Genomic DNA, 24,445 nt, shown 5'->3' with positions numbered 1-24,445 from the left:
CGCAGTGACAATCTCTGGACGGCTGTCGACCGTCACGAAATCTGTCAGGCTCGTTTGATTGACTGTCAAAGTGCGTGTAAGATTTCGTGCAGTGGCTCAATCAATGCGTCAATTTTGACGGGAGTAAAACGACTGATACGGCGCAAGCGCCTGTTTCGACCCGCTTTTCGTGTCAACTTTCATACCACTATATTTCCACAAGTGCAACTTTGCCTTACAATATCATATGCATTGCTTCGCAGCGCAAATACATTTATTTCTTTGCATTAAAACTCGTTGAGCCCACCTTAAGTTATCTTTCTAATCACCACCAACGATCCCTCCACGGGGCTTAAGAGCAAGCAATAATCAACTCAAAGCACCCTCATTCTCCATTTATAAGTGCTAAAAAACGTAACAGTCCCGAATATTTTCATTTCATTTTTTCTTTCATTTTCCCTTGGTAAGTGGCATTGTCATCAAGGTCATGGGTTTAATGCGATGCGATGCCGAGAATGCGTCCCGCGGTCGCGTTCCGATGCGGGGCTTGACACTAAGATTTCGGAGCGCGAGTTCTGCAGGCCTGATCTAGACCATGTTACATGATTTAATCATATTGTACTAAGTACAATAAGATTACATTACGAGTATGATTATGAGCTAAGAATAGCAAAAACAAGTCAAGCGACACCTCTCATAGCCTCACTGCGGGTCTGGGACGCAAAACATTACCAGGTATGAAAATTCAGCCATTTCTGGTTACAACTGCTCACATGAACAACACGACCAGGAGCAACACGGTGAGAAGCAGCAGCACAGCAGTCGTCGACATGACTCCTTCGGAGTATGGCTGGAAAGTGGGGAGCGGGAGAGCTGCTTTGTAGAGAGGGGTACGATGTTTGCAGCTGCCTGGCGAATTCTGCACAGGTTAATGGGCCAGCCACATAATTGCTTTTCTGCGGACGTCAATGGGAACATGTGACGGCGCTGTTTTCGAAAACATTTTAGCTCTGTGGAATTCTTGACAGGCATCCGCGTCAAAGCCCAGTCTGTCTAATTTTGCTATGCTGGACAACGTCGCGCTTGCTTTGTGCAATAGAAATGCTAACCGGATATTAACCTCCGTGCTCTCGCATTCAAGAAAAGAAAGAAGGTGGATGAACCGCGTGAAATCAGATAGGCCATATTTATTTAACTTTTTTCTTGAGGGGGGGGGGGGTAATTCTAGCAGGCTCAACTAAGTTCTGTTGTGTACTGCGCGGAATGTGCAATATGAGGTGCGCAAAAACGGAACGAACGAACTAGCCTGCCAAAAAGTACTTGTTAGATTCAACTTCACTCGACGCCTACGCAATGCAATGCAGTGCGTATACATGACTACATAGGTGGTGTTTGTTGTTTTAGTGATACCCACTGACACAAGTTGACGTCAAATAGGCTCCTGGAACAGAAGGCATCTGCCCACTACTGGCACGTACCCAAGGTCGAATACCCAGGGCCACATACGCAATGGCAGCAGTTGCACGTAACCAGTGGCACATAGACATTTGTCTTAACCCTTTGAGATGCTGTCTTCACAATTGTGCGCTGCAAGAGGGTGCATCAATAGCAAAAGCACTGATGAAAGTAATGGCATTTAAAATGTGTTTCATACATCGTGAAATACTTATTATTGGAACTGTGCTGCAATATCCACTAACGTGCAGAATGTTTTAGCAGAATGAGTGGGAAGGTAGACAGCTGGAAGTTTTAATCTGCCAGTATGTTGTATGTAGCAGGTTCACTTCTTTCATTGTTTTCTTTTACAATGTCATTCACCAGGCATAATTTTCAAGTGGCTGTATAAGTGCTTTTCAAGCTTTTCAAAACACGAAATAGCACATGTTCTCATATTTTGTGTTCCTATAGTGAGTTTTCGCATGGAGTCGAAATTTTGTGAACTTGACAAAACTTCCTAAACAATTGAAAATTCTTAGTATTTTCTACAGCTGTACACTTTCTACGATTCTGAAGATGCAAGAGATGTGGTGAAAGCAACTTTTCAATCAACGGGATAAAGTGGCGTCTGAAAGGGTTAAGGGCACATACTCAGGGGCCCAATGACACATAGACTGCACAATCTCCGGGATCGGCCCACGAGAAGGCCTAGGTATACACTAAAACTAAGTAGAATTGGAGAGGAATAAGAACTCCCTGGCGCAATTAAATTCTGCCCGCATGGCGATCCGAGCCGGCTCTGGCAAGGTCGGCTGCTTCGAATGTATGCTCATGTTTCCCTTGGTCGGCTTTTATCTTTCACTTTATTTACGCTAACTTGCGTTGTGAATTAAGAAAAATAGTTCTTTAATAAGGGTTCCCAAACCCTCTTTGTTTAAACAAATGTGAAATGAAGAAGTTTTATCATCAGGCAACAACTGAGACGAGTAAAACGAGATGTATGGCATTTTTAATAACATGTGAAATCCTAGTGCCTCGTAGGAGATATCTTATTTAGGTCTTCAAAAATTTTACATAATATTGTCACATTCGCCGAAATAAAGAAAAATTAAATTACGAGTTTTACATGCCAAAACCGCTATCTGATTATGAGACACACTGTAGCGTGGCATTCTGCAAATTTGACCACTTGGGGTTTTTCAACGTGCACCTAAATATAAGTACGCGGGTGTTTTCGCCCCCATCGAAATGCGGCCGGCATTAGATTGCGTGACCTCGTGCTTAGCATCCCAACACCATAGCGACTACGCAACTGTGGCGGGTGCCGAAATTCGAACGACACTCATAAGAACAGCAGTTTCCATGTAATAACCGCATATATCGTCATACTGTTAATTGAATTTGTTGGGTAACTTAAAAGCGATATCTAGATTTTTTGGTGTGTGTTATACTGAAACGTTGTAGTGACGGTGAAGAAAGCGGCAAAACTTCAAGTGACGAAACGGGTTTTATTGGGCGAACCTGTAACCTCAAAAACAGGCTATACTCAAGAACAACGATAACGGCGAATACAGTGGGCGATCGTCGAAATTCTAATGAGTTGGTCAAGCGCGTCGGCTTCAATATGTCAGTCATCGAAGCTCCCAGAGTAATCGCTGTGCCCGCGTGTCTTTCAGAAAGTTCTGCACCATTCGCGTACACAAGGTTCGGCGACAACAGACAGGGGATAGAACCACTGATAGCATTCCAGAAACTTCCGCTACATACAGTGCGTCCTGCGCTGAGCGATAACACTTGTGAGACGATGAAACGTGGTTACCCGATAAACGAGTACACGTGTCAATACCCCCTCTAAAGAAAGCATCGTCCAGATGGTAGAAACATAAAAGGAGAGCGAAAAACAAAAGCGCACTTATGAAAGAAAGAGTAACAAGACAACAAAGAAACAAAGTCCAACGAAATTACAAAGTTCTGCTATGCAAAGTACCAAAGTTCGTTAGCGCTGGTAGAATTCCATAATTCGCACAACATGGACTATTTCGCCCCTCTAAAAAAAGCATCGTCCATATGGTAGAAACATAAAAGGAGAGCGAAAAACAAAAGCGCACTTATGAAAGAAAAAGTAACAACACAACAAAGAAACAAAGTACAACGAAATTACAAAGTTCTGCTATGCAAAGTACCAAAGTTCGTTAGCGCTGGTAGAATTCCACAATTCGCACAACATGGACTATTCCGGGTAGTGAGCGGCGGTGCTGTGATTGCGAAATGCCGTCTAGTACGACCTCATAGTCGAGTGCGCCAATGCATCGGATGATATTGTAAGGTGCGAAATAATGGCGTAGAAGCTTCTCGCTAATTCCTCGGGGGCGTATCGGGGTGCAAACCCAAACCCGGTCACCAGGCTCGTATTAAACGTGTCGCCGCCGAAGATTGTAGTGTCAAGTGTCAGTCCTCTGCTGGTCCTTTATGCGCAAGCGGGTGAGCTGTCGGGCTGCTTCTGCATACTGGAGATAGGCGGCGACGTCGAGATTCTCTTGTTCGGTGACGTGCGGTAGCAAGGCGTCGAGAGTGGTCGTAGGGTTCCTGCCGTAAACCAGCTTGGATGACGTGATCTGCTTTGTTTCTTACAGCGCCGTGTTGTAAGTGAAAGTTACGTATGGCAGGACGGCATCCCACGTCTTGCGTTCGACGTCGACGTACATTGCAAGCATGCCGGCGAGAGACTTCTTCATTCGCTCCGTAACACCATTCGTGTGCGGGTGGTCCGCACTTGTCCTCCTGTGGCCTCTCTGGCTGTATTGCAAAATAGTTCGGGTGAGCTCTGCAGTGAAGGCCGTTCCTCTGTCGATGATGGGGACTTCTAGGGCGCCATGTCGCAGCAGGATGTTCTCGACGAAGAATTTAGCGACTTCGGCCGCACCACCTTCAGGCAAAGAGTTTGTTTTGGAGTAGCGCTTAAGGTAGTCGGTAGCCACAACGAGCGACTCATTTCCAAATGTTGACGTCGGTAAGGGTCCCAATAAATCCATTATGATGTGCTGAGACGGTCGGCAAGGAGACTTGATCGGCTGTAATAATCCCGCCGGCCGTGTCGGTGATGTCTGGCGTCGCTCTTAGGTCTTGGTGTCGGATCACGGCTGCGTCTTGTTGACCTGAAGGTGGAACGTCGCGTCGTTAGGCCATCTTTAGTCGGCGTATCCTTGACTTTCAATCTTCGTCCGAATGGCGTCGTCTCGTTGATATGTCGTCGAAATAGTCTTTTCGGCGTCTTCGTCAGTTTGATGAACAGCAACTGCAACTTCATCAGTTACTGATTTTAGTTTTCCGGATATGGGCTTGCAGACCGTCCCCGGGCTGGGCAGTGTACGGTCGGCATAGCGGCGACAGGTATCGGTCTGGTGACGGTGAACGCGATGGTCGTCGAGGGCTCCACCGAGTGGCGGCGATGTAGTCCGCGATGTCACGTGGGCGTTCACCCTGCTGTTTGCGCGGTGCTTTGACGGGGAACCCTCGCAGTCCCACCTCACGGTAAGGACACCAGCCGCAGGTGTGGCCGGCGTCTCCGCAATGATACCAAAGCGCACGGTGGTCGGGAGCGCGCCAAACATCAGACTTCCTTGGAATACTGCGCAGGGCGATGGGTTTTACGTGCTGGCGGCAGCAGTGGCTGCAACGATTCGCCCGGGTTCGTGAACGAGAGAGGGCTCGGGGCACCCTCCGTTAGACAGATGCTCCGCAGCGTGGTGGTGACGAACGATGAGGGACCACCGAGCAGCTGTGCACGTCGGTTTTTATTGCGTGCGGTGACCAATGTTGCCTACCGAGCCTGGCAGGCCACCTTTCCTGGCGGGCCAACGAAGATTACGCCCGAGGGGCCGTAACCTTCGTTGGCCCCTTTACCTTTGCCCCTTTACCTGCAGTTTGTTTGTCGCCAACAAAAAAACTTTCAAGTTCAATGTACGAGGCTCTGGTTCCGTTCTAGCCGGGTCGACGGTGCCTGCTACCCAGGTGAGTAACGGTCTGGTGGCCTCCACCAACGAGTACTTCGGCTGGGCATCGGTGCTGACGGGCCGGGTGTGGCAACGCCGGGTGCTGCCTGAGACAGCCTCGCTCCATCCGGAGGGTACGCAGTTGTCGGCCTTGTGAGTGGTGACGAGCTCTACGCCGGCCCAACGGGCGCTGCACCACTGGGAGGTCTTCGATGTTGCTTCGTTATTACACCACAAGGCCCTGGTCTTCGATGTTGCTAGCCCTACGGGAATGGTCTTGAGACCTTCGTTGACGCGACGGCCTCAATAGTTGGCCGCTCTGAGGTCTATTGCGTTCAGCGCATGGGAGGCTTCAACTTCCAAGTCACTGTCAAGAGCATGGCTTCCATGGCTCTAATCGTCGATGCTGAATGCGTTGTCATATATGGCGGGCGTTGTCCTGTAGTTCCCGTCGGCCCGCAGGTCACCAACGTAACCTACCCTTTCTTGCCGTCCTTCGTTCCGAACTTCGTCCTCGTCCAGGCAATATCACCATACGGCAAGGTTCTATCTGTCAAAGCTAGTGTTATGAGCAGACGACGTGGCGTGCTCACGCGCACCCGCTTCGTTCGAATGGAAATGAGCCCCACAATCCCTGTCCCCAATTACCTGCGAGTATCTGGACATCGTGTGACGTTTGACTACCGTGGCTTGCAATGCGTGTGCCGTCACTGCGGCTCCAGCGACCACTACCGTGCACCGCAGTGTTCTGTGACCGTTGTGGCCACGAAATCGACTGATGTGACCGTCCTTGTCGGCGTTGCGGGGATGGTCACCCTACAGTCGTGTGCCCTGTGCGGCATTCATATTCAGACGCTACTGCTGGTGCCCTTCCCCCCTTGCTGCCGGCGTCTGCTGTGGTCGCAAATGCGCGTGACGCCACCACCAAAGAGATTGCTTTGACACCGCACCAACCAGCGTCGGCAAATGACAAAGAAGAAGCATGCACCTCGAGAAATCACAACAGGCCATGTTCGCCGGCCTCGTCAGCCGAAAGGGAGGGCCGTGGTATTGATGACGTGGCCCATCACAGCGCGCCATGTTCGCTGGCCTTCCAGGCAGTGAGGGACAGGCGCGCTGTGGCCGGTGGTGCCTCCGCTTCGGCTGCTGCCATCAGTCCTGATCCTACGGAAGTTTTCTACACGGCTAAAATACTTCGACCTGAAATTTCTGCGCTCGCTACACCAACGAAGCCTGCGGTGGCTTCATGCGCCTCATTTGCGTCGCTTACAACGCCATATCCGATTTGTGGTTCTTCTGCAAAAGGCACTGTGCCGTTGCATCTGAATGAGCCCCCGGCTGCCGAAGTTGTTGGCGGCGATGACATCGATCCCGCAGTGCAACCACTACCAGCATCATCATCATCTGAAATAGTTTCAGCCTCGGGGTTGACAGTAGCGTTGGACTCTCACCAAGCCTGGATGGACTCTACGTAGAAATGGCAGTCCCACGAAACGTAAAGCGTGCCCATGCGTCAGCCTCTGGCTCAGACGGCGCCCCGGATAGCCACGCCAAATTACAACAGCCAAAGAAACCTCGACCTTCTAGAGGGTCGAAGAAGTGACGTGAGTGCTGCATGACTCCTGGACTTGTTCCCGGGGTGCCGACTTGGACAGTACGACCAGGTCTGCATGTTCAGTGACACTTATTAAGGGACGCCAAATCCGGCGTCCCTTAATAGCCTATATCCAGAGATTTATCCAAATTGTTCTTGCGTGGCCTGTGGTGAGGTAGCTATGTTGCCTCATATGCGCTGGGAGTGCGGGTCGCTGGGCCCGAAGTTCACCAAGGAAGAGTGGGACGCGCTCCTGCGAAGTCCTGTCTTTGAGGATCAAATCCTGGCCGTCCAGCGCGCCCGCGATCGGGCCGGCAGACTAGATCTGTCAGTCCCGTCGTGGGATTAGCCGGGTGCGCGTTTTATCGCGCTTTGCTGGACCAAATAAAAGTTTATTCACTCACTCACTCACTCACTCCCCCTGAATATTATTTCACTAAACGCACAGGGGTTCCGAAATCCTACAAAACAAGCCGAAATTATCAACGTGGCCCGCGCTAAAAACTGTTGCATTTTGTGTTTGCAAGAAAAATTTTTTCACCATTGGACATGTTCTTGCCTTCAAACGCACTTTCAACCTAGATTGCATTTTCTCTTTCGCGACATCATGCTCTAGTGGAGTCGGTATTATTTTCAACAGAGCTCTCTTCCGAGATCATGTTTCTTATGATGGGACAGGACGGATATTGGCATTTGATTGTGTGCTATCCTCATTTAGGTTACCTATTTTGTGCATCTAAGGGTCCACTCAAGCCACTAAGTCCAATGATATTTTTCCGGACCTGGACGTGTGTATTTCCTGGACAGTCGTCACGTGGTTCTTGTTGTGGATTTAACTGCGTTTTAGACACGCGAGCAGATGTGCAAGGCCCGGGCTGGGGTCGCCCTGATTGGAACGCACGAGAGTTGCGTCTCCTCGGCCAGCACTTTTCGTTGCTGGATACATATCGACTTTTTCATGGTTCTTCATTTTTCTGGACATGGCGACGCGGTACGTCGTCAAGCAGGTTAGACCGTGCCTATGTGCCGTGCAATTTAGCTCAGTATGTCTCCCAATCTGATATCATATATTTGCCTTCATCTCCTGTCTATGTTTTCAATCACAGACCGGTTATGCTTGAAGTTTGCTTCCCTGCTTCTTCATCAGCAAAACATTGGCGCCTCGACATCCGCGTTTTACATGACGTGCACTCGCGCTCTTGTTTGTCAAGAGACTTGCGCGCTTCTCTTTCTAGATCTGACCCAGAGTAATGGGACGCGCTCAAGGGGCAATGGCGTCTGCATTGTTCAGTTGAAGGTCGTGCACTCAGACGACGCACGTCAGAAGAACTGGCGGATACTGCCATGAAGCTCCCTATTGCCCTTCGCTGCTGCTGATGCGGTAATGGCAGCGTGAGCTACGGAGGCGTTTCCAACGTCTCATCACAGCGTCGTCTTTGTCAGCTGCTGTTTGGCGATGAAGACGTAATCCGTGTGTACACCCTGAAGTTCTGAGCTTTGCAAGAAACTTTCTTTTTAGACAGCCGAATGTACTCGGTTCTGTGGCCCCAAGAGCACTTCCTGTTAGGTCGCCTCCCTCGCGTGATTATTCGCTCTTTGCATTGCATTTTGAAAACATGGCGCGTACGAATATGCGAATGGTTCATGGTAACGCCGAAATGCTTAGTGAGTTGCCTCAGGTTCCACCGGAAATAGCTGAACGTCTTTGTGCACGACCGTCAGCTGACGAAGTGAAAGCAGCATTATCTTCCTTAAAGCGTGGCTCGGCCCCAGGACGGGACGGGTTACCCATAGAGTTTTATCTAACATTCTGGGAAGATATTGGTGCCACTATCGTGTGTGTTATCAGCCGCTGCTTTGGGAACCTTGAATTTGCGTCTAGTTTTCGCGACGGTCGTATTGTACTGATACCTAAGCACGATCCATCATCAGTTCGCCCAGAGAGATGGAGGCCAGTCACGCTTCTCAACATTGACTACAAAACCTTCAGAGCTGTTCTCACCCGACGTTTGGGAAGCCTGATGCCTTCTTTAATAGGAAACCATCACGCATTTTCAGTCTCTGGCAGAGAGATACACAGCCTCTCGTTTGTCACGCATGACATAATGACTTACACGCTGACCAGGTCCGCACGTGGTCTCTTAGTTTCACTAGATCAAGAAAAGGCTTTAGAATAAAAACAGGAACAGCACAACACAGGACGAGCGAGTAAAGAGCACAGGACAGAGCGCTGTCCTGTGCTCTTTACTCGCACGTCCTGTGTTGCGGTGTTCCTGTTTTTATTCTAAAGATGAACCAACCAGCCCCATTGAACACACTGCCAAGAAAAGGCATTCGATCGCCTTGAACATAGCTACATATTTAATGTACTGACCCCACGTGGCGTTTCGTCGAGTTTTGTTGAACTTATTAGGACTGCCTATTCAAATATCCGTAGTACATTTTTTCTTGATGGTCAGGAAAGTGCACTATTTCCCGTTACTCGTGGTGTTCGTCCAGGGACCCCTCTATCCCCTGTACTCTTTGTGCTCAGCCTTGAGCCATTTCTGCGCTCAGTACTGAAAGACCCTTACGTGTGTGTTCTCCCACTGCCTGGTAGCACTGCCTGGTCTCCCACTTCCTGGTGCGTGGTGTTGTGTAGGTGACAGCCTTCGCCGATGACATCCCATTCTATCTCAAGAATGAAGATAGCTTATCCCGCAGCCTTCGAATATGCACTGAGTACGGAAACCATTTCAGGTGCTGCGCCAAATTTTTCAAAATTTTGTTATTTGTTCATTCGTTCACCACAGACATGCCTAAGTCCCGTTTTCCGTCTTCAAAAGAGCGACTCTATTCGTATATTAAATCTTTATTACACCTGTGATGGCATATCAGACTCTGTTTGGCTCTCAATTCTTGAAGATGTAAGACGAAATATTCAAGATGTTCAAGGGTATAATTTGCCCCTATTAAAGAGAAGGTACTTAGCACAGTCTGCATTTTGCGGCCGAGTGTGGTACGCTTGTCACATTGTACAGCCACCATTACGGGTTACTAGGTCCTTGCAATCCCTTCTTGCTTCCTTTTCTGGTCGGGCAGTACAGAACTGGTCTGTCGCGCGCTGCTTGGACAACCAAGGTCTCGCGGTGGTTTCGCGTTCCCATCCGTGTCTGTCCGCTGCCAGCTGCTTGCCTTGTGATTTCTGCTCCGTATGTTGCAGCATGATCAATGTCCTGTGCATGAAGCCGCCGGGTATTTCCTTGGCACAAAAATTCGTTACATGTTACCAGACGTGCACTTGAATAGCGGACCACAAATGTTAAACGCACCTGCATTTTACTCAACGGCCGTGGTGTATTATCACCACGTACAACAGGTATGTCCTGATGTAGACTTTCTGGAAAACCGTGTTGTGGATACAGTGTCAGCAATACTGCTTTGTCTAGTTCCTCCAGCGCACCGCGCACGTTCCAATAATGTGTCGCGGGATGCAATCACGGCGTCATTTCGGCCCGGCCACCTACGCGACTTCATGTGGCGTCTACGGTGGCAAGTGCTTCCAACTCGGGACAGGCTAGAGTGGTGGGGTGTAGTCCCATCTTCGCTGTGTCCCAGTTGGCCCCTTAAGGAATCCAATGAGCATATGGTGCTACAATTCCTCGTTGCCAGGGTGTTTTGGAGGGCCGTGCACACTGGTTTCTGTGGCCTTAGAATTAACCGCTTTATCACATCTGGTCGCTGCTCATGTGGCCGCTTTGCGCTACTTTTAATTGCTGCGAGGGCCTTTTGTCTATGGCGTAACCGGTGCGAGACAGTTGCTGCGGGACATCTTCGCCGCGCTCTGTTGCCACTTCTGGGGAGGCTCTACTCTGAGTTACTATCGTTTCTGTCAGAGGAGTTGTTCTTCCTTGGGGAAGAAGAGTTCTTTCGACAGTGATCATGCCATTTCCTGTCGGTTGATGTTGCACGTGTACAGCTTAATTTTTGACCAGCCTGGTTCTTGTAGGCAGGGCATCAGAAGTGTTCATTCAATGTGCACAGAATGTAAGTGCCTGTAACTTGTGTGTGTGCGTGTTCTCTTATACATGATCATTTTTGTATATACACATCTCATAGCATCACTTCAAAATTATGTAAAGTGTCTGTGTCATATCATCATTGTACATAAGCAGTGTACACTGAATATATTGAACATCATTTTATACATGTGACAATTTATGTTGAAATGTGCTTTTCCGTGGGTCTATGCTATATGTTAATGAGTGAGGACTCGGACACTACTTTGAGCCCGTGCCATTTATACAATCCTTCGTTTCGTCCTGGTGCAATTTTGCCATGATTGTGACTCAGTGTTGGTATCGTCCCTTGTTTAAATAAACTTTTTCTAAACACACTATTCTTCGGAATCATGTATGCACCATAAAGAACAAGAAATTGAGATAAAGAAATTGAGATAATAAAGAAATCGAGATAAAGCACAAAACAAGCATCCGAATTACATAATTGGTGATAACGCGCTCCTGGTAACAATGCGAAGCACGTAGCGCTCCCCGCATACTTTTCCCAGTAAAAATTACTTTTGCGCAAGCTGCCGTGGCCACGGCAGCTAGCGCTGCTGTCGGACTCTCGAGCTATGACTCCGAGGAGTAGCGTGAATGGGAGGAGCGTTAAAGGGGAAAAAATAGCAATACGACCAGCGGCGGCGTACTGTCAAAATTACCATTCCTCCCATTACTACCAGTAGACTAAATTACCATTACTACGAGTATATGTTTCATGGCACATGAGTACTAATATTTCTTCAATGCTCCTTGTTAACATGCGACGTCCCACGTTCTCTACTTGAGTTTGCTATAGGATGCAGACTTGGGCGAGTCGGTGAATCCATGTCCTCAATGTGCAGCGCACGGAAGGATTAGACACAAGAATGGCACATGTATGCAGTGTTGTGTGCGTGCGAACTTGAGGTCTACGCATCGTACATTATCAAAATACTAACTTATTGTGTGAGGACTCACTGACATTAAATTGGCACGCTTCAGTGATCCCTTCGGACCTAACATCACTTACTGCGACAGCAACGGGGTCTCCCCGCAGACACCGCCATATTCTCAAGAGCAACTGTTTTTGCAATGCACATAACGTCGCATCCTCGTCCGCTGCAATGTGGTGACTCCGAGATGTATGCCCAGATGTAACCACTTTCGGAATGGCATCTGGTGCACAAAACATTGAAGAAATTACCGAGCGCCAAAGATGCACGATTGGTGCTGTCAATTACAAAGTTCGATTTTCAGCAGCGATGAGAGGCAAAGTTTTGTTTTCCTCGGCCCTTCGGCAATGGCGAAGCTGATGATGTGGTTTCACGATGACTAAACCACAACAATGTCGACTTGACGACGGCAGCCTGACGGGAAGGACGGGCGAAGGAAGCTCAGTTTCGAGGTTTTAAAGGACAACTGCAACGCAATTCCACTTTGGTCAAACAGATAAGTAAGTATAGTAGTGGTGGTTGTTTAATTTTTCTATTACCAGCTTTTAAATAGAGCCTAAGTGGATGACGCGTGCACCTGATGGATAGCGGATACGACGTCGCACATTGCCTCCGAGATATTTCACGCGCCGTTAGCAACATGTACTTAGATTTAGGTGCACGTTAAAGAACCCCAAGTTGTCCGAATTTCCGGAGTCCCCCACTAATGCGTGCCTCACAATCAGATCGTGGTTTTGATACGTAAAACCCCATAATTTAATTTTTTAACACCCAGTTTCGGAGATCCTGCTAAGTAGCCGCAGATTCCTAGTCGATCGTTCCTGCATCTCTTCCTGCGAACGGTAAAATTCTTTTTTTTTCTGTTTAAGTTTGAGTTTCTCATATGGCCTACACTTGTATTTCAAGCGTAAAATTTTATGCCGGGCATGCTCTATCTGTCTACACTATCTGAAACTTGCCTTTTGACACGACTGTAAATTTAGTCGCTGTCGGCCCTGCTACACTAAATGGTAGCAAAACGTACTCGTGACAGTCAGTTATCGCAAGCGCTCGATGCTGAGCATGTTTCAAACTGAAAATGCAGTGCAGTGCACGTATGCCTGGCAACAAAGGTCGTGCTCAGATAAAAACATGAATGGCACGTGTTTGAAGGCTCCATGCAATATATAACTTCGTGACAGGCTGACAGCTCGGGCAAGAAACCCGTCGTCCTTGCCTCAGCACTGGTGCACAAAAGCCATTTATGACTGGTCCGCGATGAGTACATAACAGATACATGTGGCGGTTGATCTTGCTAAGGCGCATGTCTAGCGCCATCTAGTTTTGGACGAAAGAACTACTAAATACTACAATTTCTCCGCTTATGAAAAAGTCACCCAATAAATTAGCAAGGAACTGGAAAACACCTTAAGGTCTAAACACAGTTCAATGTCCTTGATATTCTTTAAACCACGAGGATGGTCTTATTTGCCATGTCGAACGTCTTAGTTCTGGAACGTTCATTTCAACTGGTGTCCCAACAGATTGCGGTTGATGCTGGCCAGCATTTTTTACCAGTGACTCGCCAAGCGACGCTACTGCGTCAGGCGAGCAGCTTCTTGCAAAAGTAGGGGATATAACTGGTCGGGGGTAGGGTACTAACCTATCCTGGTTCCAGGCACAGCCATCACTAAGTTTGTAAGTGTCAGTCGACACTGGTCAAGGAAGTCGATCAGTGTGACCATGCTTGAGCTGCTCAATGCGTCCTTAGGCACGTGGCCTGGCAACCTGACTCGTACCGGTTGACCTGTTAACGGAACTTGCTTTGCAGCTCGTTGGCAATCAGTGTAGAGTTTACTTGCTTACTGCTTTGGTGCTACTTTGCGGCGTACAGTTTTCATCTTGCCTGCCGGTCTTGGAAAAACTGGCTACTCGGCCCTCTTACAAGTTCCAGTTTTGTTCTTGGGTAACTGCCCTGCAGAAGGACAGAAGGCTTCAATCATGTGGTGGCATGTGACGTGAAACGGTAGACTGCAAGATATTCGGGGATTTCTTCCTTCAGAGGCGGACGTTCTCGCGTACAAAATTGAACATACTCTTTGAGAACCCGCTTAAACCCTTCGACTTGTCCGTTATCTTGCGGGTGAGAAATTACCAAATGCGCATGGACGATGACGCGTTCTTTGAGAAAACTATCAAACTCACATGCTGTAAACTGACGGCCATAGTTGCTCGCAATCTCGTCAAGGCATCCTTCCCTGCTGAATACGCTTCGCAGAAAGAAAATAACTGTTGCAGTAGTCACTTTTGCCGAGGTACGAGCCTCTGGCCATTTGCTGAAGTAGTCGACGACCGCAATGACAAAGCGACAATCTGCAGAAACATTGGCGAAAGGGAACACAATATCAATTCCCAGCTTCTCCCATGGTGTAGATGGGAATGCAACTGGCTGTAGAGGATTGCGTCACGGGTTTCGCAGACTTTTCAACAGCTTGGCATACACTGCAAGATGCAGTCAGCTGATCTACTTGCTTGCACATAGCAGGCCACCAGTATCGCTCATGTAGTTGCTGCTTTAGCCTTGTTATCCCCGGATGGTACTCGTGGGCTCCGTCAAGGAGCCGTCCTGCAAGGGACGAAAGTGCGCCGAATTGTTCTCCCCGAAGCAAGAGGTCTCCAACGAATGAGAGCTCAGTCCGCACCCGGTGGAACTGGACTACCTCGGCAGGCGACATCTTCAGGGCAAGCCAGGTTAAAGTCATCCACTTTATGACCTGTTGAAGCAACTGTTCCTGTAATGGTTCAGCCACAAACTGCACATGAGTAACACATGTTGAGACAGCACAAACTGCATCTCCTCTCTCTTCCTTCTCCAGATGACCTTCGAAGGGCATGCTTGAAAGGGCATCAGCAACAGTATTCTTGTCAGCCTTCTGGAATCCAATGGTATAGTTACATGCGAGCAGTCTGGTGTGCCATCTTGCAATCCAGAACGGACGGCAACCTACTCCATTCGTACTTACGAGTTTGACTACAGCCTGGTGGTCAGTGGGCAAAGTGAATGGGCAGCCCCAAAGGTATACGCTCCAATGTTTACATGCCCATAAGCAAGCAAGGACTTTCAAGAATACTTCTGCTCCTGTGGAGTAAGCTCTCAAGAAGCAAAAGCAATCGTTAATTGCTAATCATCTCTCCTCTGCTGCAACACTGTTCCTAAACCAACGGATGATGCGTCCGGAGTGACAATGATGTCACGCGCAGGATCAAAGAGCTGTAAACATCCAGTTGCCAAAAAACCTTTCGGCTGCTCAAAACAGCTTGTTTTGCAGGATTATAAGTGAACGCGGCATTTTTAAGTAGCGATTCGGGAAGAATCAACAAGCATTGCATAATGGGACATGAACATTGCGTAATAGCCTATCATATCCAAGAATGAGCGCAGGTTACCAATTTCAGTTGGTGCTGGTGCAGCCTCAGTGGCTTCAATGCTGCTTCGAAGACCGTATTCCCTGGTCACTGATCACATGATCCAGAAGCTTGACTTCTTGGTCACTGAAAGTGCCTGTGTCATCATGTGTCATCGTACATGTATAATTTAACAAGTATTGCTGCTGTTAGTTTTGCTAGTAAGTTTATTTACTTTTGCAAAAGTGTCCGCTATTCTTTAACAAACATGTATCGAAACTCTAACAGTCTCTGTGAACTTGTATTATTTATTTCTGCTAAAGTGTCCACTGCTGAATACTGGAAGGTGGGGCCAGTCAAGCTACATATATGTAGCTTTTTTCCCACTTTTGCAACCACATTTAATGTGCAATTTTCTTTTGTACTTTGTGCGTGCTAAATAAAATCAATCAATCAATCAAGGACGTTGGCAGGAACTTAGCTGGCTGGTGCAGGCTCGTTGCTTCCCCTTTCGGTCCCATAATTGTCGCCAACTGTTGTACCCACCGCCATGCCCTGCCCGACTGCGTCGGCGGCCGGAAAACCCGGCTGGTAACGTAGACTTTACCGATAAGGTAGATAAGATAGACATAAGGTATAGTGAAGATAGACTGAATCATATTCATACTGATTTATATTGTGTAATTCCCACAGTCATTCCTCAATATTACGTGAAAAATCAATCCACATCATCCGTAAACTCTTTGCAGTGCTTATTCGTTTATTTATTTTCCATTTAATTTATTTCAAGGATGAAACTATACACAGATGGAAGGGTTTGTTTAGAGTTTTACTGTGCCAGTGCTTCGCTGACTGTAAATATTGTTGCGTGATGTGTTTGCTTTACTTATGTTACCTGTGGTCTAACTCGCGTCGTCCTATAAAGAATACTGCGCGTATGCGTTTTTCGAGTAAACCGCGTAGTTGTCACCTGCACGGTGCTTTCGTTATTGTCCCGATTGCAGTCGAGAGTCGCAAGCATAATTTGCGGCGCCCTATGGAATTCTTAGCATACGCCAAAAAGCCTTCATTTAAACATCGACCCCAGAAATGTACCGTATGAACTGGGTTTTTCTTCTTTTTTTTTAACCTGTCTTCATTTGCTTACGTGAATGCTTAGCGTCGCAATTAAATTAATGAAAATCATCGCCTTTCATCAACTATAATTACCTTCGTGGTTTACTTAAATAATAATTTCGTGGCGCTCCTTGCCGAAGAAGATAGTAAAGATAGAGAAAGAGGAAAGTAAGAGCAGGGAGGTTAACCAGGTACATGTTCAGTTTGGCACCATTTGAATAGGAAGGAAAGCGGCAAGAAAAATACCACTGAATGTGCGCACAAGTGAAGACGAAAGTACTCAACATTTTGGGCGCCTTGGCACTCAACCTGTGATTGCAGTATAGAGGCAGCACTTAGTCAGGCGAACATGTTAGTGCACCTTAATTGCAAGAAAATTGTTTTTCATTCGTGCTTTGTTTCGCAAGCTTATGACGCAGAGTTAAGCTGTAGACGTGCACAAGTTCGTGCTGCACAGTGTTTAATTTGCGCAAATGAGTGCAAGAACATGTTTGTGACATATCGGCGATATGTAAGATACACAGAATTGGACGAGGTAACGAAGGTTTATTTTAAAACATTGCTGATCCTACGCACTGTGTAGAGTACAGTTGCAAGTATTGAGCACACGAAGAAGTTGGACACATCGTCACCGAGAATGCCTAGCTAAGCATAAAGTTGTGCCGTTGTTGTAACATGCGGATTCCACGCATGACGACGATCTGTCTCCATCACACTCGATAAAATTTTATCCACGGTCCCCTAGCAGGAGTAGAGACCATACCGTAAGCGCCGATTTCCATGGAACCCTGAAATAAATAGGATCGTTTAATTTTGACGAAGAAAGTAACACGGTTCTAATGGAAACTTGCAAAATGTAGCGATTCATTTTTGAGATACTCCTCATGTTTCATTCTACAATCTCATTCTCACTGCCTGCATGCTATAGCGCAAGCAGCTCGCTTGCGACGAGTGCTTGACAGAGTCATCACTATATTTATTTTCAGTGAGGTTGAGCGTTGGGTTAATTGGTGCTGCATAACCGATGTTTTGCCAGAGCATCAGACAAGGACAACAGAATAGACGCACGCTGTGTGTGTCTATTCCGTTGTGTGTGTCTGTTATGTTGTCCGCATCTGATACGCTGGTAAAACATTTATTTCCACTGTAATCTGCATGGTTGAAGGCGCATTAACCAACGTACGACGAGTTATGCATCATCTTGCACACTTAGGAAAAACAATTCTTTCTATCGTACATAAGCGCCGTCACAGAAATAAAACTGGCGGTCTTTTTTTTTTTTGTCTTCGCAAGCCACCATTCGCTCACACCTGGCTTTTGAAAGTCGGACACCTGACGCACGTGGCGTAGGCGTTGGACGAAGCCGGAATCATTATAAATTATAAGGCAAATGCATCATGGTCGGCTCGTAAGGTAATTACCCAGTGGCCGTAATGTGTAAGGATTCTTTTCCTTCGATTTTGTTCGTTTCCTATCACCCTTCGAAGTGAATGGCGGATATTAGCGGGGAACGAAGGTGTGGCGCACGTCAGACAACGACAAGAAAACAAAAAGAATAGAATAAAACAGAGTTACTTTACAATATGGACCCCCGTTGTATTTAGGCATCAATATTAGCAGACAAATGACGCCACTGCTTGCAGCATCTTTAATTGAATGGTGCTTCGTCAAATATCTACCTTTTTTTGTTTTTTCCCGAGAGTTCAGGAACCCTAGCTGGGATATGTTTGTCTTAACATGTAAGTGTTCGCTTTAAAAGCGTCACCTTCTTCTCCTGCGTTACTTATTGCAGGCCCATTGTCCATAAAATGTGATAAGTGAACTGTACTGATGCATATCTCTCTTATGATCTTCGTCAAGTTAAGCTCAAAGGAGTGGCCGGGGCCACATATAGGCATGAACATTTTCGTTATAGCAGTATACTTCAAGAACATATCGATAAGACCTGCTCCACGTGCTGCCATAGCTTGCCATTTGCCTCCCTTATTCAATACACACAATCGCTCTGTTTAATTTTAGCGATTGCACTCACGGGGCCACTGATAGGCAGCAACATTTCCTGATAAAGAATCCTCGAATTTTTCGTGCCACAACCATGATCTTATTATGAGGCGCGTCTTAATAGGAGGCTCCAGATTAATTTTGAACACCTGGTGTTCTTTAACGTGCAATTTAATTTAAGTCAGAAACGTTTTTTTTTTTTATTTAGCCTCTTTAGATCTGCAGCGGCCGTGGCCGGGATCGAAACCGCGACCTCAAGTTCGGCAGCGCAACAACGTAGCCTTTGGAGTACCGCAGCAGGAATTTCTTGCTGAACGTGTATTTTTAAGTGAATATTGAAAACACCTGCCCCACGTGTTAGTAAACAACTCGTCCCGCTTATTCAGTATTTTAGTTTAATATTATTCACAGTTGCACTCACCATCTGAGACTTTCCCAGTTCCAGGCGATACTTCTGCACCATTCTGGCGACAGTGTACTTAAGGTTCAGCAATGCTAGCCTCCTTCCAACGCAGTTTCGAGGTCCTATTCCGAACGGCACATGCGCGGTCTTCCGCAACAAGGCTTCATTTTCCGGGGCGAACCTGCAATCACCAAGCCTACAATGGTACGTACACGGCGATAGTAGCATTCGCTTAGCTGAAAGTATTCGTGGTAAGCCTTCCAAGGGCACCCGCCTACATTTCAACCGGTCCTTGGGGCTTATGGTACAGCATCACTGAAACAAAATTATTAGAAAAGCGTGTAGTGAGAGGGACGTTGCAGCGAATAAAGTTTGGTTTCTGAATCTTTCTTCAGCCTTGTACACATAACAGAATAAGAAAAGATATGTAAGCAGCAAATGATAATGAGTTATTGGGGCGGCTGTGAGATAACCCAGTGCAAATAACTTAAACAAGCTACACGTTAATATATCTTAAAATACAGTTGCTCGTTTCCAAAGCAACTTTAAGTTTATTTTTTCATCCTACCTCTCCGGGTCGAACTCTTCCGCGTTAGGCCAATACTGAGGATCCCTTTGTAAGTGGTACTGCGACACCATAAACGCAGTTCCGGCCTTGAACGTGATGCCGTTGTACTCGAAGTCTTCTTTGGCTTGCCTCGTCACAAATCTGCATCAACAACGTGAGCATTCTGCGACCAATTGTCTCGGATCCTGTAAAACTTGTTTCTTAGATTTAAAAGTCGAATATCACCATTCATGTGTCCCGCAATTGTGTGCCAGCTCATATACACTGAATTTAAGGATAGAGGAGAAGGAGGGGGAGAAGGAGGAGGAATGCAGGGAACACATAAGTTCACTTCTCGTGGAGCACTCAGCTATCGAAGAAAGCGGTGCTCGTTTTCTTCACGTGGATATTTCCACTTAGTTCGCTGTTAGATTCTTCGTTCTCGACAGCATCCATGTAGCACAAGCACAGCGTTATCAGTTACGGGCGTTCGATGACGAGACGAGAACGAGCCAAGCGCCTTTGATCACCATATCTACATATGGTGCTGAAATTCCGATTTGAGAGTGAGAGATAAAAATAAAGACAGGGAGGTTACCAGGGGACTATCTCTGATTGACTAACCTTTACTTGGGCAAGGAAAATGGGCTGCTAAAGCTTAGAGAAAAGAAAGAAAAAGAAAAAATAATGGCAAGAGGCGATTGCGAATGCTGCTGTATCTAATGTACCCATGTACCTCTCGTCGCTTCTTGTTGCTGGGCTACTTGGTTTATACTTATAGTGAAAAAGACGCGAAGTTTAACAAGGAGGAGCCTTTGGTGCTGTAGTAACACTCATTCTTCTGCGGTCGTTCATTCACATGGCTTCGCGTCACCTTAATAAGTGTGGACTGGCTGTCGTTATGTTTACTACGCTGTCTTTATCACGCAAGGCACAACATAAACAAAACGGACAAACATGTGCGCACGTGTTTTTCCTTTCATTCATTTTGACCTTTGTGTGGAAAATACAGCGCACTTACCAACGAGCCCCAGTTGAAGCCTTAATGAACAAACTTGCCTAGAAACATGCATTGATAGATTATATTTCTTCTATACAGTGGACTCGGCCGTCTATTCTTCTAGAAGCACTTTTTTGATGTAGCGAGACTATTTCCTATCTGGTCGTTTCTTCAAATGGTCTCACGTCTTTTTCACCATATTAACTAGGCATCTCTGTCTGCTTTTTTACCCAATGGCGTTGATGTGGCTACAAGATGAGGTTCGACAAGAAAAGACCCAAGATGTAGCTAGCCTGTATACACATATGTCTCAGCGAAATCAAAATTGTTTTGGATCGCAGGCTATGTAGGCTTTCAGTGTCGCGCTCTTCTGTAGAAAAGTGTCCATCTAACTAAAAAACGCAGTTGGTTCAGCCTTGTTACGTACAGCAGTCCCGGCGGATACAACCGCAGCGTTTCGTCCAAAACATGACCGAGGTATTTCATTTTCCGCATGACGGTCTCGTAATCAAGCGTGCCCTAAAAAAGGAGAGAGAAAGAGAATGTAAAGCAGTGCCACATAAAACCTTAAACATTTTTATTAGGAAGGTTGGTTTGGCTGGCCCTGTGTAGCCAACTGGGTCGCAGGTAATATACACAGAGCCAGTCCATTGCTTCGATGTATCTCTTCTGTCATGTGAAGTTTGACCTGACACTTTTTGTTGGCAGTTGGACGGTTGCTTGGACATGCACAGATACCAGCGCTTATAATAGCTTTACTCCTGCTGGTCCTTTTTCTTTGTTTAATTTTTCGTTCTGCGGGAATAGATACGTTGGCCTGGCTAGCCGTTTCCACCTGTTGTCCCCTACCTATAGGAGGTGCCAATTCTTCCACCTGCTTTTCGCTTGCAAAAAAATATCGTCACTCTCTGGCCTATCGCGTTTCTTCCAATTGAACATGCGGAATCATGCCCACAGTGCCGAGATGAAAGGGGCGCTCTTTTGGAGAACCTGGAAAAGAAGGGCCATCCTCCGCATGCTTGCCTGCAAGGCTTTGTTTTCCCAGACAGAAGGGTCAATTATAGCGCAAGCAAATAAGCTGTCGTTTACTGTCCCACGGCGGGACAGAAAGTGCGCGGAGTCCAGTCCCGCAGCGACTGTCTGCCGCAGGCGATCTTACAAAAATTCCAGAGAACTTATATATGATCACTTCGCACTGTGCACACCTCGAATGTTCTGAGTTTCAACCTTGACTCAAACTTAAATGTATGGCCAACGCTCAAAGCCAACTCAATTTTTTTCTGAGTGGACCCAATCAAGTACAAAGAACACCCACCCCAGCGGGTAACAGCAGTATTGGCGTCTCCCTGCGATCTTCGGACAAACTTAACCACACTCAGCTATCTCGTACACCATATCAATGCATTAAATATGAAAAGGACGGTACAAGCACGTCGCGGCTCGTCAAAGAACAAACACACACACAGTGACCGTGGGTACTACGAAAGCTACAAGGGACTTTACATTGATGTAGAGTTACTGTATATGCTACCAAATGTAGCAGAGTGGCGCGTCTGTTTTATCACGCCGCTAGTGTCTCTATTGGCGGAACGTCATCACGTGGTAGCCAAGCAACCGTGCATTGCGGAGAAGCAGATGCTCGGGCCAATTTGTGCATTTCCAGACGCCGCCACTGCAGCGAACTGGATTGACACAAGTTATCGCCAGTCAAATTCAAAGCGAATCCGGCCGATCTTGGCGTTCGCTGTTCGCGTGCGGGCTAGCTACGGAGCAACAACACGACATGCGCAGCGCCCCTCACAGTTTGGTTCATCGCAGTGTCATCTCATTTCCATCGGAATGATATAATGACCGGGTGCTCTGCTCCCAACTGCACGAATCGCTCTGAAAGCGGAAAAGCTTTTTATTCGATCCCATTCGATCCCATGCACCACACTGGTTTCACAGAACTGTCATAAAAAAGCCAGCTCGCATTTTCATGATAGTGCACAGCTTGGTTTGTTGTTGCTGAACATCAAAGAGGTTACTGCTAATAAAGATATTTCATCTACTACTGCTTATGTGAAGCAGGAGGCAAGAGGAATGAATGTCGTCATTTAACATACGGTAAGGGCCTAACTGTGTTTTGCATTATTGCCTATACTGTAGCTTCGTCAATCCTGTGAGAGAAAAACTTTCACTACACTCCCACAGAAGGTTACTTTTTGAATCTCTGCAGTGAAAAGACACATAATGAAGTGACACTTGCGGCTGTGGCTGATATCCAGTGCCTGCTGGCAGGTGGGTACCTTTCTATAGTAAATCTAACCGGGCACCAGAGTCGAAATACTAATGGTTGGTCATTAATTCACCAGTAATATTTTGGACTGCCTACGCGTTGAGAGCTTTGGCACATAAGCAGTTATGGGCCTCTTTATATTTAGTACAGTTCCCTTTGTAAAAGAGCACAAATTGATAAATCTCACTACATCAATATGTTCGCACGCACATGCACTACTGGTTTATTTTCTTAACTTCGCATCGTGGCTTTATTGCCAAAAAATACGTAGTTGCGGCTCAGTGCTTTCTCTTACTGCTTACATGCTAAAAGAGCACTGCACTGCTCTTAGTAGCGTACTTATCTTTGTTGAAACAAAACCTGAGTGCCAAGCAATATTCAAGCAAAAGGAAAAATACTAAACGATCTCATTGTTTACCTCAATTGCTCACGCTTATCCAGTTTTTACCACACTATATTATTTCGAAGCTTATACTACCTTGTTATGTAGCTTTCCCATAAAATAACATCAACGTATTCCCTAAGCCTGTTCGGTGCGATCTAATTGTTACCGTCGAGGTTCATGAATGCAGCATCTGATCGGCGTGTATAGAATACACTATCTATTCTAGATAGGCCAGTGCCCATACGTTATTAGGTCAAAAGTTCCGGGAAGGTGCACAGGTCCAAAAAACAACTGATAATACTGGCGCTGCATGTTACGCCGCGCGCTAAAAAAGAGCAGCGCCTTTTTCTTGGCGAACTTATCCAGTCAGCTGTTTCGATGCGCTTTGTTTGCGATTAGGGGGACAACCGTTCCACAAGCGATAATGCAAAGGCGCTCACGGTCGATTGACGATACGGTAGGCATGTCGCCTCCAAAAACGGACTGCCGCTTTGCCGCATAGATTTGGTTGCTTCCCAGGCAAGACGGCAGACCTACGCGCAGCTCTTCTGCCTGTGGTAGCATATACAGTAACTCTACATTGATGTAGACCGTCGTGACACCTGGTGGCCCGCAGACAAAGCACTCGCCGTTGACACTCAGGTATGCTCAAGGCTTCAGTGATCTCCATTGCCGCCGCAGCAGAGTGAGCACATTACCCATATTCTGGCTCACCGTAACGATGTCCACTACTGGCCAACTAGCAAGACAGGAGCCAGCAGCAATAGCAGTAGGGAGAAAGGCAAAAAAAGCTTCGCTTGAATAAATGAGATTTGCCTTGTGTTTACACATCAATGTCTACGTTTTTTAGCCTCCATGATAACTAAACGAAGCTCACCAGAAGGCAGGCGGCGATGCGTGAAGCTGCGTGGAGCCATCTCGATGAAGGGACAATTTCATGATGTCTGTCCAAAGTACTTCTGCTGAGGTATTTGCTCTTGATGCTCGCCCACCCTCTTAACGAACACTATGCAACACGTTATTCAGCATCTTCTTCTTTGACTCATAAAGTAATCGTTTCCGCAAGCCATGTAGACAAAAATTATTTTATACAGTCATAGGCGAAGGCACCCTGCAAGCTCAGTTCTGATGACGACGGTAATGATTTATTAGCTTCCACTTTGATACGGGGCCGTGAGAAATAATCACCTAGCCTGCTTGAGTTAGTCGGGCGTGCTATACATAGTATGTAGGTGACGTCACATCCGCTGCTGTCGTCTGCTTCCGCTACCTTCCGCCATCTTGGGGAACCTTATCAACAGGTGCGCGCATATGCCTACAGGTTCCTCAACATGGCGCGGCCGTAAACCGGAAG

At 46.9% G+C, this 24,445-nt stretch overlaps 2 protein-coding genes across 4 annotated transcripts in view; both read right to left on the bottom strand.

Annotated features, from left to right (window-relative positions):
- The window catches only part of LOC142579095 (cytochrome P450 3A14-like), a 42,280-nt gene extending 41,389 nt beyond the window's left edge, over nt 1-891 (bottom strand). The window contains exon 1 of the mRNA XM_075688962.1: nt 753-891. Within this exon, the coding sequence (XP_075545077.1) occupies nt 753-811 (59 nt within the window). The 5' untranslated portion in view covers nt 812-891. The remainder of the gene's footprint in view (nt 1-752) is intronic.
- Nucleotides 892-17,003: 16,112 nt separating this feature from the next.
- The window catches only part of LOC142579094 (cytochrome P450 3A14-like), a 44,769-nt gene continuing 37,327 nt past the window's right edge, over nt 17,004-24,445 (bottom strand). For 2 of the 3 annotated variants that reach the window (XM_075688959.1, XM_075688961.1), the window contains 4 exons: nt 20,856-20,947; nt 19,450-19,590; nt 18,900-19,062; nt 17,004-17,265 (listed from right to left, as the gene is read on the bottom strand). In XM_075688959.1, coding sequence (XP_075545074.1) covers nt 17,188-17,265; nt 18,900-19,062; nt 19,450-19,590; nt 20,856-20,947 — 474 coding nt within the window. In that variant the 3' untranslated portion in view covers nt 17,004-17,187. The remainder of the gene's footprint in view (nt 17,266-18,899; nt 19,063-19,449; nt 19,591-20,855; nt 20,948-24,445) is intronic. The other variant, XM_075688960.1, reaches the window with a different exon arrangement.

This window comes from Dermacentor variabilis, chromosome 4, assembly GCF_050947875.1.
Source record: "Dermacentor variabilis isolate Ectoservices chromosome 4, ASM5094787v1, whole genome shotgun sequence".
Lineage (NCBI taxonomy): Eukaryota > Metazoa > Arthropoda > Arachnida > Ixodida > Ixodidae > Dermacentor > Dermacentor variabilis.
Note: the sequence above shows the minus strand (reverse complement) of the source record. Positions and strands in the feature narration are given on the sequence as shown.